The sequence below is a fragment of the Dipodomys spectabilis genome, unplaced genomic scaffold (genome assembly GCF_019054845.1).
Source record: "Dipodomys spectabilis isolate Male_0828 unplaced genomic scaffold, ASM1905484v1 ptg000288l, whole genome shotgun sequence".
NCBI classification, from domain to species: domain Eukaryota; kingdom Metazoa; phylum Chordata; class Mammalia; order Rodentia; family Heteromyidae; genus Dipodomys; species Dipodomys spectabilis.
Window position 1 is genome coordinate 1,354,893 of NW_024870965.1, and position 13,794 is coordinate 1,368,686.

The 13,794-nt window shown below is 44.7% G+C and overlaps 1 protein-coding gene across 1 annotated transcript in view; it reads right to left on the minus strand.

Moving 5' to 3' along the window:
- Positions 1-13,794, minus strand: part of Nr5a2 (nuclear receptor subfamily 5 group A member 2) — a 94,041-nt gene that overhangs the window by 18,033 nt on the left and 62,214 nt on the right. Inside the window, exon 7 of the mRNA XM_042701261.1 lies at positions 8,449-8,596. Coding sequence (XP_042557195.1) covers positions 8,449-8,596 — 148 coding nt within the window. The remainder of the gene's footprint in view (positions 1-8,448; positions 8,597-13,794) is intronic.

Sequence of the window (13,794 nt, forward strand, 5' to 3'; positions counted from 1 at the left end):
CAGTGCATGTGGAGATCCAATTTATCTCATCATTTTCTCGTGGCCAACAATAACAACTAAAAAAAAAAAAAAGTGCAGAAGAAATGGTTAAAACTCTATCCTGATGAGTATTGCGAACATACTGAAGACTTTATGCTCAACCTTTCTGACACCTGAGACATAGACCCAGGGGCGTGGTTTAGCAGGCAGCCTTCCTTCTCCCATGATAATGAGTCTAGTCCTTCTGAGTTTGACGCTGGAAATAAAGAATGGAGAATTGTCTAGAACTCTCGGCTTGGAACCTCTGGCCAACCATCAGAGGCTGTTCACAATGAAAGATGACTAAAGAGAACAGGAATTTGGATGTCAGGGGCTTCTTTACCTGAAGAAAATTCGTGAAGGCAGCAGATTCCGGTGAAGGAAAAGCACCCTCTTAATTCCCAGTGATAAAACCTACAATCTCATTCCTAAAACTGGGAAATGGAAAACAACTCTGGGCTGAGTGCAGTAAAGCATGCCTGTAACCTATGCAAATCTAGAAGCTGAGATCTGAAGATTGGGGTTCTTAGCTAGCCAGAGCAGAAGAGTCCGTGACACTCTTCAATGAACCAGAGAAAAAATGAAGCTGTGGCTCAAGTGGTAGAGCCTTGAACAGAAAAAGCCAAGGGAGAATACAAGGCCCTGAACTCAAGCCCAAGTACACACACACACACACACACACACACACACACACACACACACGTGCACACACACATGTGCACGCACACACGCATGCACGCGCACACACACACGAAAGAAGATTATCAGTTGTAAAAAATAAGTTGTAAAACATATCAGTTTGCTGATATGTGAATGCTTTTTCTTATATACTAAAAAATTACATACTTTTTCTATATACTAAAAAATTATCTCCAAGAGGTCATTTCTCCATAAGCAGCCTTCATTTAAATGACTTTCACAGACATAAATGAAGATGTCCTGCCAGGAAATGGTGGCTCACACCTGTCATCCTAGCTATTCAGGAGGCTGAGATCTGAGAATTGCTGTTTGAAGCCAGCTCAGGCAGGAAAGTCTGAGAGACTCTTACCTCCAATTAACCACCAGAAAACCGGAAGTGGGGCTGTGGCTCAAAGTGGTCAAGCATTGAGCCTTGAGCCTTGGGCAATGTCCAGGTCCTGAGTTCAAGTCCCAGGATGGGCACATGTGTTTGTACACACACACACACACACACACACACACACACACACACACACACACACACACACAGAGGTGGTGCCGTGTTGGTGGTAGCAGATGTAGTTTCGACTGTTTGCTGGGTGTCTCCTGACTTATCCAGGAAGTATTCACGAAGTCAGAAGGAATCTTCCTCTCTGTGGACAGGCTGAATGCTGGCAGTCATCTGCACAGTCAGTCAGTGCTCAACAATTCTGTGGGATGATGAATGGCCTCCTATTTATTCTCACCTACCTGACCTAGACAGGTCTGTTTGGAGTTTGACTTGTAACCAGATCCAGTCAGAACTCAACATTGGACTCGTCCGAGACGAGCAAGAAACTAGAAGGAAGCTTTGACAAGTGGCTCAGAGGCGAGCCCCTGATCTGGTCCATTCTAGAACAGAGCTCAGGTGCTAGGCTATGCAGAGTCCAGCAGAGGACAGGACGCGGGCTGACACTCCCGCCGCCAGCTGTGCGTCTACTTCATTGTGAGAGTTTTCACAGAGCGTTGGTACTGCTGCGGCGTGCCGTGGTTCCTTCCCCACACGGCAGAGCAACGCATCTCTGAAAAATCATCTCACTAAATAGCCGTAGTTAGCAACACGACAATCTTAACACCTAAAATATGATAAACATTTTAAGCACAAGCCGCCCAGAAATATGCTTAAATAAATGCTATTTAGGTGGTTATCATCTTGTGCCAGCAGATAACAAATGGTAATCATTCCTTCCATGGCTATAAATATGTATTGATTAAGTTCCAACTTAGAACTCCAAAATGAATTATATCTGGCCAGTGCTAAGCTGCTTTGCTTACTGAAACACATGCTTGCGCGTGCATACACACACATAATGCACACAACACCTATTCCACTGCATTTAATTAAGACAAGCATCAACTTTATGGGCCATCATTTGCTTTTGCCAAACCTCTATGGTGTAAATATTGAGCCAGGCCAGCTCCTGAATGCTAATCAATTCCTTCTGAATTTCAAATGATTATGGAAATGTTAGGAAACATTATTTGCCTGACTGCAGATACATGGGCAAAGCAATCATAGGAAGACACACGTAGCTCTATCTGACAAGGGCGTACAGTTTCTCTACATGAGAATATCCTAGATAGAATGTAAAAGCAGAGACTTCACGCTGATCGCTCAGCAGCAGCTGGGGACATTCGTTTCAGACCTCTGATTTGGCAGGGACGCATTTACCCAATGCCCTCAGACACATGTTCAGCGAGGTGCCGCCAGCTAGACTTGCGGCTGGCCGGCAGTCGTGGGTATGTGCGAGCGCGCGGAACAGCAGGCTGCAGTGGAGGAAGCACCGCATCCAGCCTGCTCACTGACCCACGTCCTATCACGATGCTCCTAAACAGCCTTCGTGCTCAGCCACGCCGCGATAGGCAGAGTGCTCCCAATGTTCAACCCTTCTGAACCTTTTGTAGCACTTCTAAAGCAAAGGACCTAAACTAAGAAAGAAGAGGATTGCTCTGTGTGTGTGTGTGTGTGTGTGTGGTAGTAGTGAAGAATTTGAACTCAGATACTTGGAGTTGCTGGGCAGGAAAAGTGAATGTAAGCTTATGATCATGTAGCTTTCTGAATGGCCCAAAAGGAAAATACCAAAACGAGCCTGGTAACCATGGCGCCCGCCTGTCATCCTAACTACTCAGGAGGCTGACTTCTGAAGATCATGGTTCAAAAGCCAGACCAGGCAGAAAAGTCTGGCAAAACTCTTATCTCTAGTTAATCATCAAAAAGCTGAAATGCAGCTGTGGCCCAAGTGGTAGCGTGCCAGTCTGAGGAAATATGCTAAGGGGCAGTGCCCAGGCTGAGTTCAAGCACCTAGTACTAGTGTGTGTGTGCATACATGCATGTGCATACACACACACACACACACACACACACACACACATATCAAATTTAAGAGGTAGCAGTAAGCAATACGAGATTCTGGTGAGTGAGAGGTATAAAGCTTTGAGACAAAGGCTTTCTCAAATCTAGAGTTCACAGAGATAAAAACCAAAAACTTCTCATATTTAGAAGCCAAGAGAATTCGAAGCTCTATAATTTCAGTCAGCTCCTCCACGCCACGTGACCCCTTCCCACAGAACACAAGCTGGTCTCTATTGACCGTGAACGAACATTTTCCTTGTCATCATTCCCTCGACAATCCAGTCTAACAATTACTGACACAGGATTGCCACTCTATCAGTCACCCTGAGTCATGCAGAGATGATCTGAAGGGAATACGCACAAATAGAATGCACTTTATACAAGGAGCATGGCTATCCTCAGACCTCGGGGGTCTGAAATGGGCTTAGGGTAGTAGTATAGCCAATCTCTATCCAGGATGCTGAGGAATGACTTAAAGTTGGGATTTCCCTTCTGTCCACATATTTCAGATGATGGTCCTGACACCATTTTGCCTACATCAATGGTGCCTTCATCAGCATGTACAGTAGTCATTTTTAAGTACTGCCTGATGGGTTCCAAGGCCTCTTTCAGCGATGAGGGCTCTGAAGCAAAGAAGTTAACTGACTGGCCAAGGGGGTTGTAGGTTCCAGACCTGGCTTTAACCCTAGACAGTTGAGTAACATCTACTTTTGTTTCATCATCAACAAAACCAGAGAACATATTCTCCTAGGCCTGCTCCCTCTGTAAGAAAGAAGCACTTCCCCATGACCCAGCATTTACCCACTCCTGGGCATTTACCCAAATGACCACAAACTAGTCCACACTAAAGTCAGCAGCACAACCATGTTCATTGCAGCATTGTTTACCATAGCTAAGATACGGAATCAACCCAGATGCCCCTCAGTGAATGAATCAAGGAAATGAAGTGATTTACTCATGCAAAGACATCTTATTATTAACTAACCAATACTGAAGGGATGTTATCAGGAGCACTTCCTTACGGCTCAATTTGGTATTCGACACTTGTGAATGCTGTGGTGGTTTCAAACAAATTGAATGCTGATCACCAATAATTAAGTCAACCTGTGATCATTATTTTTTTTGTCTTTTAGTGGGTCTGACATTTGGCCTCGTTTGCTAGGCATGTGAGCTACCACTTGAGCCATGCCTTTAGCCTTTTTTGTTTCACACTTGTTGTCTGGGCTGACCTGAACCTCATTTACACTCCTGGCCATAGCTGGGCTGGGATGATAGGGACATGCTATCATGCCCAGTTTGTTTTTCTGTTGAGATGGGGTCTTGCAAACTTTGGTGCTGAAGCTGGCCTGGAACTGTGGTTCTCTAGATCTCAGTCTCCTACTTAGCTGGGATCAGCTACGACAGGCCTGGGTTGGCCTCCAACTGAGATCCTCCTCCCCTCAGCTTCTTGAAGAGTGAGGATCGCAGGTGTGTGCCACAGGTACTTAGCTTAGTATTTTCTTCGTGAAGGAAACTCTGCTTTGTCTCAATTTCCCTTATAATAACCCCTCTCTTAATATCAAGATTTATATCCTAGCTTTCTAAAGGAAAAGATGCCAAATCCTCTGATAGTTGTCTGTAGCAGCTATTTCTCAGCCTCTCTCCAATCTTTACACTTGTTTGTTAAAGTGATTCTTTTCAATTAACTAATTATTATCACTTTTTCCAACACTGGGGTTTTACAGTCAGGCCCTTACGTTTGTGTGCTCAGCTTGTATTCTACCACTTGGGCCACACCTCCAGTCTGGGTTTCTGCTGATTACATGATTAGAGATAAGAGTCTCACACACTTTCCCAACAGGCTGGCTTTGAACTGAGGTCCTCTAGATCTCAGCCTTTGGAGTAGCTGGGATTATAGGCGTGAGCCAAAGGGGCACCTGGCTAATTCAATTCTTTATTTTTACAATTTTTTTCTATTTCCCATTATATTTTCAACCTAGAAGTTGCATACATTTATGAATGCAATATTTATTTAAAACCCTTATCTGTCCAGTAGTGTACCAGAAGCAAGAACACACACAGTATCCATGGGCCACGCAGCCCGGGAATCTGATCAACCAGAGGCCAAGGCAAAGCCCTCTCTGTCTAGTGCTAAATGTGCGTCCTTTAAAGGAACCACAACCGACAACACGAAAAATACTCGGCTCTGCCTTACACTACCTCATTTTTTCCATCGTGGTTATGATTTTTAAAGGCCTTTTGACATGTTCTGGTTCACTATGAATCCTTGCCAACTTGCTGGCCGAGCGATACAGCTGTGAATTATTCGTTCATGCGTGCATGCTGGCTGTCAGGATGGCTCTTGCAGATCTCTCCTAGGTAAGGCACTCATCATGTGGTGAAGAGAGTAAACACAAAGGAGACTCGAAATGCAATGGGGGGGGGGGGGCTGGAGGCGTGGCTCCACTGGAAGAGCACTAGCCAATGGGTGAGAACATCAGGTACCAAGTTGCTGAACAAGGGAGTCCTGGGAATCCAGCTCTTCCCCTTGCCCAGTGGGATATGACGAAGTCCAGCGGCCCCAGCCACTGCGCATGCTGGCCAAGAAAACCTCAGGCCCAGGGCAGCCATATGGGCTTACTTTGTGCACATTCATTTTCCCGATGAGCGTGAACAGAAACATCATTATTCCAAGATGCTGCCATTTAAGACCAAGGGGCCTGCTCCATAGTTCTGTTTTCCAGAGCTTGGTTTGGGGGAGTTTTCCCAACCTACCTTGTATGCCTAACGACCCCTACAGTGCTGCACTTCTTTCTCTATTTGTCAGCCACTTTGACTCCTTGTTAGGAGTTTGAAGTATACAACAGTAAACAAACAATACCATTAAAAAATTTTTTTTGGCCTCTTTCTCCAGCCATCCATTTTAACTGGCCAACTTAAAAAATTTCCTTTTCTGCCGGGCGCCAGTGGTTCACGCCTGTAAGCCTAGCTACTCAGGAGGCTGAGATCTGAGGATCGCGGTTCAAAGCCAGCCCAGCAGGAGAGACCGTGAGACTCCTATCTCCAGTAAACCACTAGAAAACCGGAAGTGGTGCTGTGGCTCAAGTGGTAGATCGCTCGCCTTGAGCTGAAGAGCTGAGGGACAAGCACCTAGGCCCAGAGTTCAAGCCCCACAACCGCCAAAAAAAAAAAAATTTTTTTTCCTTTTCTGCCAATGTTTCAGTGGTGATCATACCATAGTTAGGCAACAAAATATGGTGATTTAGCAGGATTTAAACACATATTACAGCCAGGCACTGGTGGCTTGTGTTGGAAATCCTAGCTACTCAATAGGCTGAAATCTGAGAATCACAGTTCAAAGCTAGCTCAGACAGGAAAGCCCCATGAGACTCTTATCTCCAATTAACCACCAGAAAACCGGAAGTGTGGCTGTGGCTCAAAGTGATAGAGTGCTATCCTTGAGTGAAAAACCTCAAGGACAATACCCAGGCCCTGAGTTCAAGGACCTCTCTCTCTCTCTCTCTCTCTCACACACACACACACACACACACACACACACACACACACACACACACACACACACGTATACCAGTCCTGAGGCTTGAACTCAGGACCTGGATGCTTTCCCTGAACTTTTGTGCTCAAGGCTAGTGATCTGCCATTTGAACCATAGCTCCACATCTAAGCTTTTTGGTGGTTAATTGGAGAGAAGAGTCTCACAGACCTTCCTGCCCAGATTGGCTTGGAACTTCCATCCTCATATCTCAGCTGCTTGAGTAGCCAGGGTTACAGGTGTGAGCCACTTGCGCTGGGCTTCCCTCAACTCTCCGTTTTGGCCAATCCGGTCTCAAAAGAATGATAAAATCAAGAAGCAATCTGTAACGTGGCTGGCAGTTAAGGAGCTGATATCCTTAGCTGTAATCTGGTTCTACCACCCATTTGAAATGCCAGGAACTGAAGCAACTTTAAATATTTGATCACTAAGATTAATTACCCGATTAAACGTCCTAGTTTAAAAAGGCTCTGATCTTGCTCTAAATCTGAAACATTTTGAGAGTATGGAAAACAGGCCTGTGCTAATTATGCTCGTAACTCCATAGAACTATTCCTGGGTTAAAAGCCCTAGACATAACTTGCATGGAACTTTCTCGACTGCTATGACTAACAGAGAAACCACACACTGGCAGTATAAGCCTGTGAACACTACATTCAACAGAGTCGCTGTCTCTTTACATTTTCAGTGACATCTCTTTCATTATATTTATCAACTTTCCAAAAATAGGAAAATTCTTAAAAAAAAAAAAAACACAACGTAATGTTGACTATACGAGAAACATTAACTCGGGTTCTATTCTTTCAAAGTATTCTTTTATTAGGAACAGTTGTGTGGTGCTGTCCAGGGGAATTTTCAAACAAAAATGACCAAGTTGGTGAGCACACACATCTGTTTTCTTTGCAGTTTATTGTTTTATTTCTTGGGATACGAAGTCACAACTGTCTTATAATGAAAGACTAGAGAAAAAACATATGCAGGAGGAATCTGATTTGTGCTTCTTCTGAAATTTTTTTTTTCATTCAAGGAAAAGTTGCCTCCCTCAGCTGTCTGCCAATGAGAATAAATGAACTTGGCAAAAAAGTTTATTTAAGTTGGCTTTATTAAGCCCACAAAATACAGAAATCAACTACGGGACAGGCAGAAAAATCTGTTCCTTTGAAGTCAATAAAAATCCATCTCCTTAATCCTTTTTTTATTCCAAGCACTGGTGATTTTTCTCAGCTGGCTCGCTGAGAACCTTGATTTAGCTAATCTGTCTTGCTTACTTATCTTTCCTCTCCAAAGCTTTGTTAAAGAAACATTTTTTCCCTTGACAACTGCTATCCTTTACAGTTGCAGGCTGGTGCATTTGCTTGTAAACATTCTCTAGTTAATCCCGACAGAAGATTGTAAAACAGGCTTTTAATTATGATCCATATTTGAGAAGAATAAAAGCAACGGTAGGTAGAGAAGCTGAGGCCGAGGGCACAGAGACGCCATCCACGGCAGAAAGACCGGGACATTCTGCTACTTACCTCAGACCTCTTGTCACAGCTTTGTCTGACTATTGAATGTCTGTCATGAGAGGGATGGCAGAATTCCAAGCGAGTTAACTGCTACCCTGCCATCTCTACCCTCAGGGACCAAGAATCGAGCAGACGTGTGTATATCAAAATGTATTCATGTTTGATGAGTTCATGATTTGTGTGGAATAGGTGAATTATCTTGGCAGGGGGAAAAAAAAAACACCAAACCCTCAACCCACATCTAGCTGTCAAAAAACTCCCGTGTTTGGCATGATTGAGTCGTGTCTGGTTATTCCGAGAATGCGACAAGATGTTCTTACCTGAACTAAAGAGCACCAGGAATTTCAGACACACGAAGTCTCGCTGATCAAACTGCAGGGAGCGCAGCTTGGTCACCAGCTCCTGGGCGTGGCTCAGGAGGCTGTGGAGCGTGGCGCCGGCCTGCGAGGCCACCAGCGAGTAATCCACCTGCAACACACAGCCAACCGCTTAGAACCACGGTGCGCGGAAGTGCGCCTGCGCTCCCCCACCCAGAACACAACGGGGAGGGGCCGCACAAATGCAGGGGGCAACCCGCGCAGGCATCACAGTCAATGTGCATCCTGTCAAAACCGAACTAGGTAACTGGAGGGGAGGGACGGGAGGGAGCAGAGCGAGCCAGTGTACTCAGCATCTCACTTGGGGGCTTGAAATCACTTTGGACAACTTCTTATTAAAAAGAGAGTGCCCTGGACAAAAAGACATGAACTGGGATAGAGAGAGGCTGGGAAGCATTTCTAGATGTATTATGGGACTACAGTCTAACGTAATTCTCGTTCATAAATTGCATGCTTATCGATGATGATGAAAGGGTATGAAAGGCTTCCCCCCCATGGGAATGGGGTCTCATGGTATGTCCTACGTTGGCCTCTCAAGATCCACCTACCTCAGCATTCAGAGTACTGGGATTACTGTCATGTGCCACGTTGCCCAGCTCTTGAGTATCTCTGTGTGCTAGTTCCTTAAGAGCCAAACCATACAGCTATCGTGGTTTCGGGTGATTACCGAGATCCTATCAAACTAACAAATCTCTCTCTGAAGACAGAAATGACGGTATTTCTAGGGAGAATTCCTTAGTGTGGAGGGAAAGGGCTTCGTATTCCCTTTTTCATTAAAAAACATTAAAAAAAAAAAAACCCACCCCACTGCCAAACAGCAAGCTTAGGTTGTTGGTGGGGATGTAAGAAATTCAATTCATGATCAGAAGTTAAGACGTTGAGGTGGCTGTCAGGGGTAGGGCTGGGCTCTGTTGTATTGTTTGCAGCCTAATGGGAAAACTCCGTTGGTTCCTGGTGTTCCCTTCCTTGTTTGACGAGCGAGCACTCAAGCAACCAGATACTCTTTTAGGTGCATTTAATATTTGCAGAAGCAGCAAATTTGTCTGGGAGGCGAGTCCTCATCTGCCACTCACCCAGTGCCGACTGTATTAAATTTTTATATTTATTGACATTTCATTACCATAATTGACTGCAGTTGCTTCTCTAGGAGCAGGCGCGGGGCAGCCTCTTAAGCAGAAGAACTAGTCCCTGGAGTCGAATTTGCAATTAAAAACAAGGCAGAATGGATTTTTTTTATATTGTGTAAATATGATGAGTTGAATTTTCAACTTTAACTGGAGAAATACGCGCGGTGTGCACAAACCTCTTTTCAAAAGTGGAAAAAAATTATGAGTCAATGGAAATATGACATTCCCCCCCCCCTCCAAAGATATTATCCAGTTTAGAGAGAGTCAACTACCCATGAAACAGCCACCCAGCCTGGCGCTGCCCTGCTGTCTGTATCCTCCCTGGGCTGGCATCTGCCCTCTGAACTTAACCATCCTGCATTCAAAATGTATCAAAGTAAAGGTACTCCAACCGCTAGGCTGGGAGACAGGACAAGCTGGGGAGCTTAGCAGGGAATGGCCTTACACGCAAGGAGATACTCAGATAGCCAGTCCATGGTTATTATTATTACTATTAACTATTATCACTATTAGTGAATTCAGGGCCTAGGGGCTGTCCCTTAGCTTTTTCACTAAAGGCTGGTGCTCTATCACTTGAGCCCCATCTATACTTCTGGCCTTTAGGTTGGTGGTTAATTGGAGGTAAGAGTCACAAGGTCTTTCCTGCCCAGGCTGGCTTTGAACCATGATCCTCACCCCTTCTGAGAAACTAGGACTGATGACTGGCTGAGCCACCAGTGCCGGCCCATTTCACGTTTTGCCAGTTCTCTCACAGGGAACCTGTGATTGCAAGGTGTTTCTTACTAAAATGCGGCTTCTGAGATCTAAATTATTTAAAACCTGCACATTCATTCGTTAATTCTGGTGCTAATCCAGGCCTAAAGAAATCTGAAATCCCCCCAGTCCAAACTTTTGGAGCACCAAGGACACAGGTAGAAGATTCCACACCTGATCTCAAACCGCAGGTGGGCTGGAAATATTTTAGAAAGTTTCTTTAGGCAGTAGGTATAAGACAGATTTGAGTATCATGCTTAAATTTCATTCTATCCCCAAGACAGCCTATTATGTATATGCAAATATCCCAAATCCAAGACTTAGGGCCCTAAGCATTGTAGATAATCTGTAAAAGAAAAGTCTGTAGACAATGACTGGGTGGGCTAGATGTGTGACTGACAGCAGGAAGGCCCAATGAAATGGCAGCAGTGGAGGAAGCCAGGGACAAGCTCTGGACCAATGTTGCCCCTTACAGAGTACCTTGGGACAGTCAGCTGACATCTCTTCCTCATGGCGTCCTGATAGTGCGCTTATCATTAAACAAGCGGTGAAGCTAGACTGGATAAGCTTCCACACTTCTGTGATCTTCAAGACATAATGAGCTTGGTACTCACTTCTGTAATCAATCCTACATGGGGTTGAGATCTGCGAATCATGGTTAGAAGCCAGTCCAAGCAGGAAAGCCTGTGAACACTTTTATTTTCCAACAAACCAGCAAAAAGCTGAAAGTGCTGCTGTGGCTCAACTGGTGAACCACCAGCCTTGGGTTAAAAAAAAAACCCAGTGAGAACATGATGTCCTGAGTTCAAACCTCTGCGCTGGTACAAAAAAAGCAAACAAGAAACTAGAAACAAAAAAGAAATCGTCGGGCTGGGAAGGTGGCTCAGTGGTAGAGCATTTGCCTTGCATGCCTGAGGCCCTGGGTTCGATTCCCCAGCACCACATAAGCAAAAAGAAAAAAGCTGGAAGTGGCGCTGTGGCTCAAGTGGTAGAGCGCCAGCCTTGAGCTGAAGAGCTGAGGGACAGCGCCCAGGCTGAGTTTAGGCCCTACAACCGGAACCCCCCCCCTCAAAAAAAAAAAAAAAACAGAAACAAAAAAGAAATCGTCATAGTTGGAACAACACTTCAAATTTAATCTTGGAAATAACTGAACGTGCTATGACGGTAGCCTAGTGTATACCAAGCACATTTAATTAAAACAAAACAAAATCACTAGCTAAGCCCTAAGCCAGGAAGATGGCTGAAAATAAAGCACAAAGATGCAGCTTTAATATTATTCTTATTAATGAAGTTAATTATGTATGTAGTTACAGCAGGTGTGTGAAAGTAAGTTTGAATACTCAAATTTCATACTTGAAAATACAGTGTACTATCGACTGAAAGAAATCTTCAGATGGCCCAGGATTCTACATGGAGATTTGTCAGTGAAGTGGACCTTCAGAAATCAATTGGCACAATAACAACTTTATAGCCTAACATTTATTTACATGCTAATTTGAAAGCTCCAACACGCTTATTAAATAGGAGCTCTGGTCACATTTCTTTCAAGGATAATTTATCAAACTGCATGGCTCAAACAGAGGAAGGGGTGATCTATCCCAGAAACAGAACCCAGTTCTGCAGTGTCCTGACGTTTTATTGCAAACATAATTATATTTTCATTGTTGAATGCAGAGTTTGTGCTCATTTCAGGAGCAGCTGGCCTTGTCTTTTATGTACTTAGTAAAATGAATTTATTGCCCTCTTACATGTAATCTCTATGCCATTAAATCCAAGGGAGATATTGAAGAAATATGCCGAGCCGATATCCCCTTTGGAGAAATTCCACTCATCATGAAGAAAGGCACAGTTTTAGCGAAATTGCTCTTGGTTCTCATCTCAGAAAAATCTGAGGACTTGTCTGCGGTAAGGTGCCTGTCGGTTTAATATGGCAACAGTAAGAGAAGATAATACACTGCCACCATGCCGTTCCCTCAGGGCACTGCTACAGAGGTGGTTAATTAGCTGCAATATGCAAATAGTACAATCTGACCCCATGTCAAGTCCTCTGTTATTTACACACACACACACACACACACACACACACACACACACACACACGTGTTTTGAAACCACTGGATAAGAAAAAAAAAATCCTTGTTATATATAGTTGTTGTTGAGCTGGGCACTGGTGGCTCACGCCTGTAATCCTAGCTGCTCAGGGAGCTGAGATCTGAAGATTACTGTTTAAAGCCAGTCCAGGCAGGAAAATCTGTGAGACTCTTATCTCCAATGAACCACCGGAAAACCAGGAGTGAAGCTGTGGGTCAAAGTGGTAGAGAACTAGCCTTGAGCAAAAGCGTTCAGGGACAGTGCCCAGATCCCAAGTTCAAGCCCTATGACTGACAAAAAATTAAATAGATGTTGCTTGGTCCTGGAGTTTCACAGCTGGAATCCTAGTAACCCAGGAGGCTAAGATCTGAAGACTATGATCGGAAGCCAGCTGAGGCAGTCATTAACCAGCAAAAAGCCAGAAATAGAGGTGTGGCTTAAACGATAGAGCACCAGCCTTGAGCGAGTGCGAGGCCTTGAGTTCAAGCCCCAATACAAGCACAGAACACACAAGTTAACAAACACGTTACTATTTCCTTCTCACTTAATAAAGTCATTCAGTATAAGCTGAAAAGTGGCATTGTTTATCTAGTTGTTGGTCCCATTTTTCTTTAAGCTTGAACTCATGTATTTTCCTTTGTCCTTCCTTTCTTTTTTTCTTTTGTCCAAGAACATCACCGCTGAGCTACATCCATGGAGACTATCCCTCACCAAAACAAATCCAGCCTAGGCCTTTTCTTCTTCCTCTTGTATTATAATAAATCCATGAGTTACAGTGAGATGTGTTGAGTAGGAGAAAGCCAGGAGACTGATACCTGAGCGTCTGGGATTTTCTATCCCTGAGTGTAAGCAAAGGTCTACACGCACACCACAGGGTTTGCGGTGATGCAATGGTGTTGTGTGGTGACACTTCCTGTCAGGACTTTGGCTCTGCTCTTGTTGACAGGGGCATAATCTGACCTCATCCTCCGAGATGGTGAAGACCCAGCAATAGAGATCTCGGGACAGTGCGTTCCACAAGCAGACCAGGAAATGGAAAGGTCTAGCGAGTGTTCAGGAGTGCTGGATTCCCCGGGGTGGGGCTACCAAAGGTTGTGGAGTTTAGTTAAAGTTTTATCCAGCAAATCCTAGCCATTCTTCCCTTTGGAAGAATGGTGTGTCTGCCTCAGACTGCCAAGGAGGGAATGATCAGCCTGATTGTTGGGGAGGAGGCACCCCCTCCTTCTAGAGGGGGGACTCAGTCACCTGGCCAGCTTTGAATGCCCAACCTGCTCTGATGCTTTCTCCTGGGAACTTGGCTGGCACCCTAGCTGAGCCA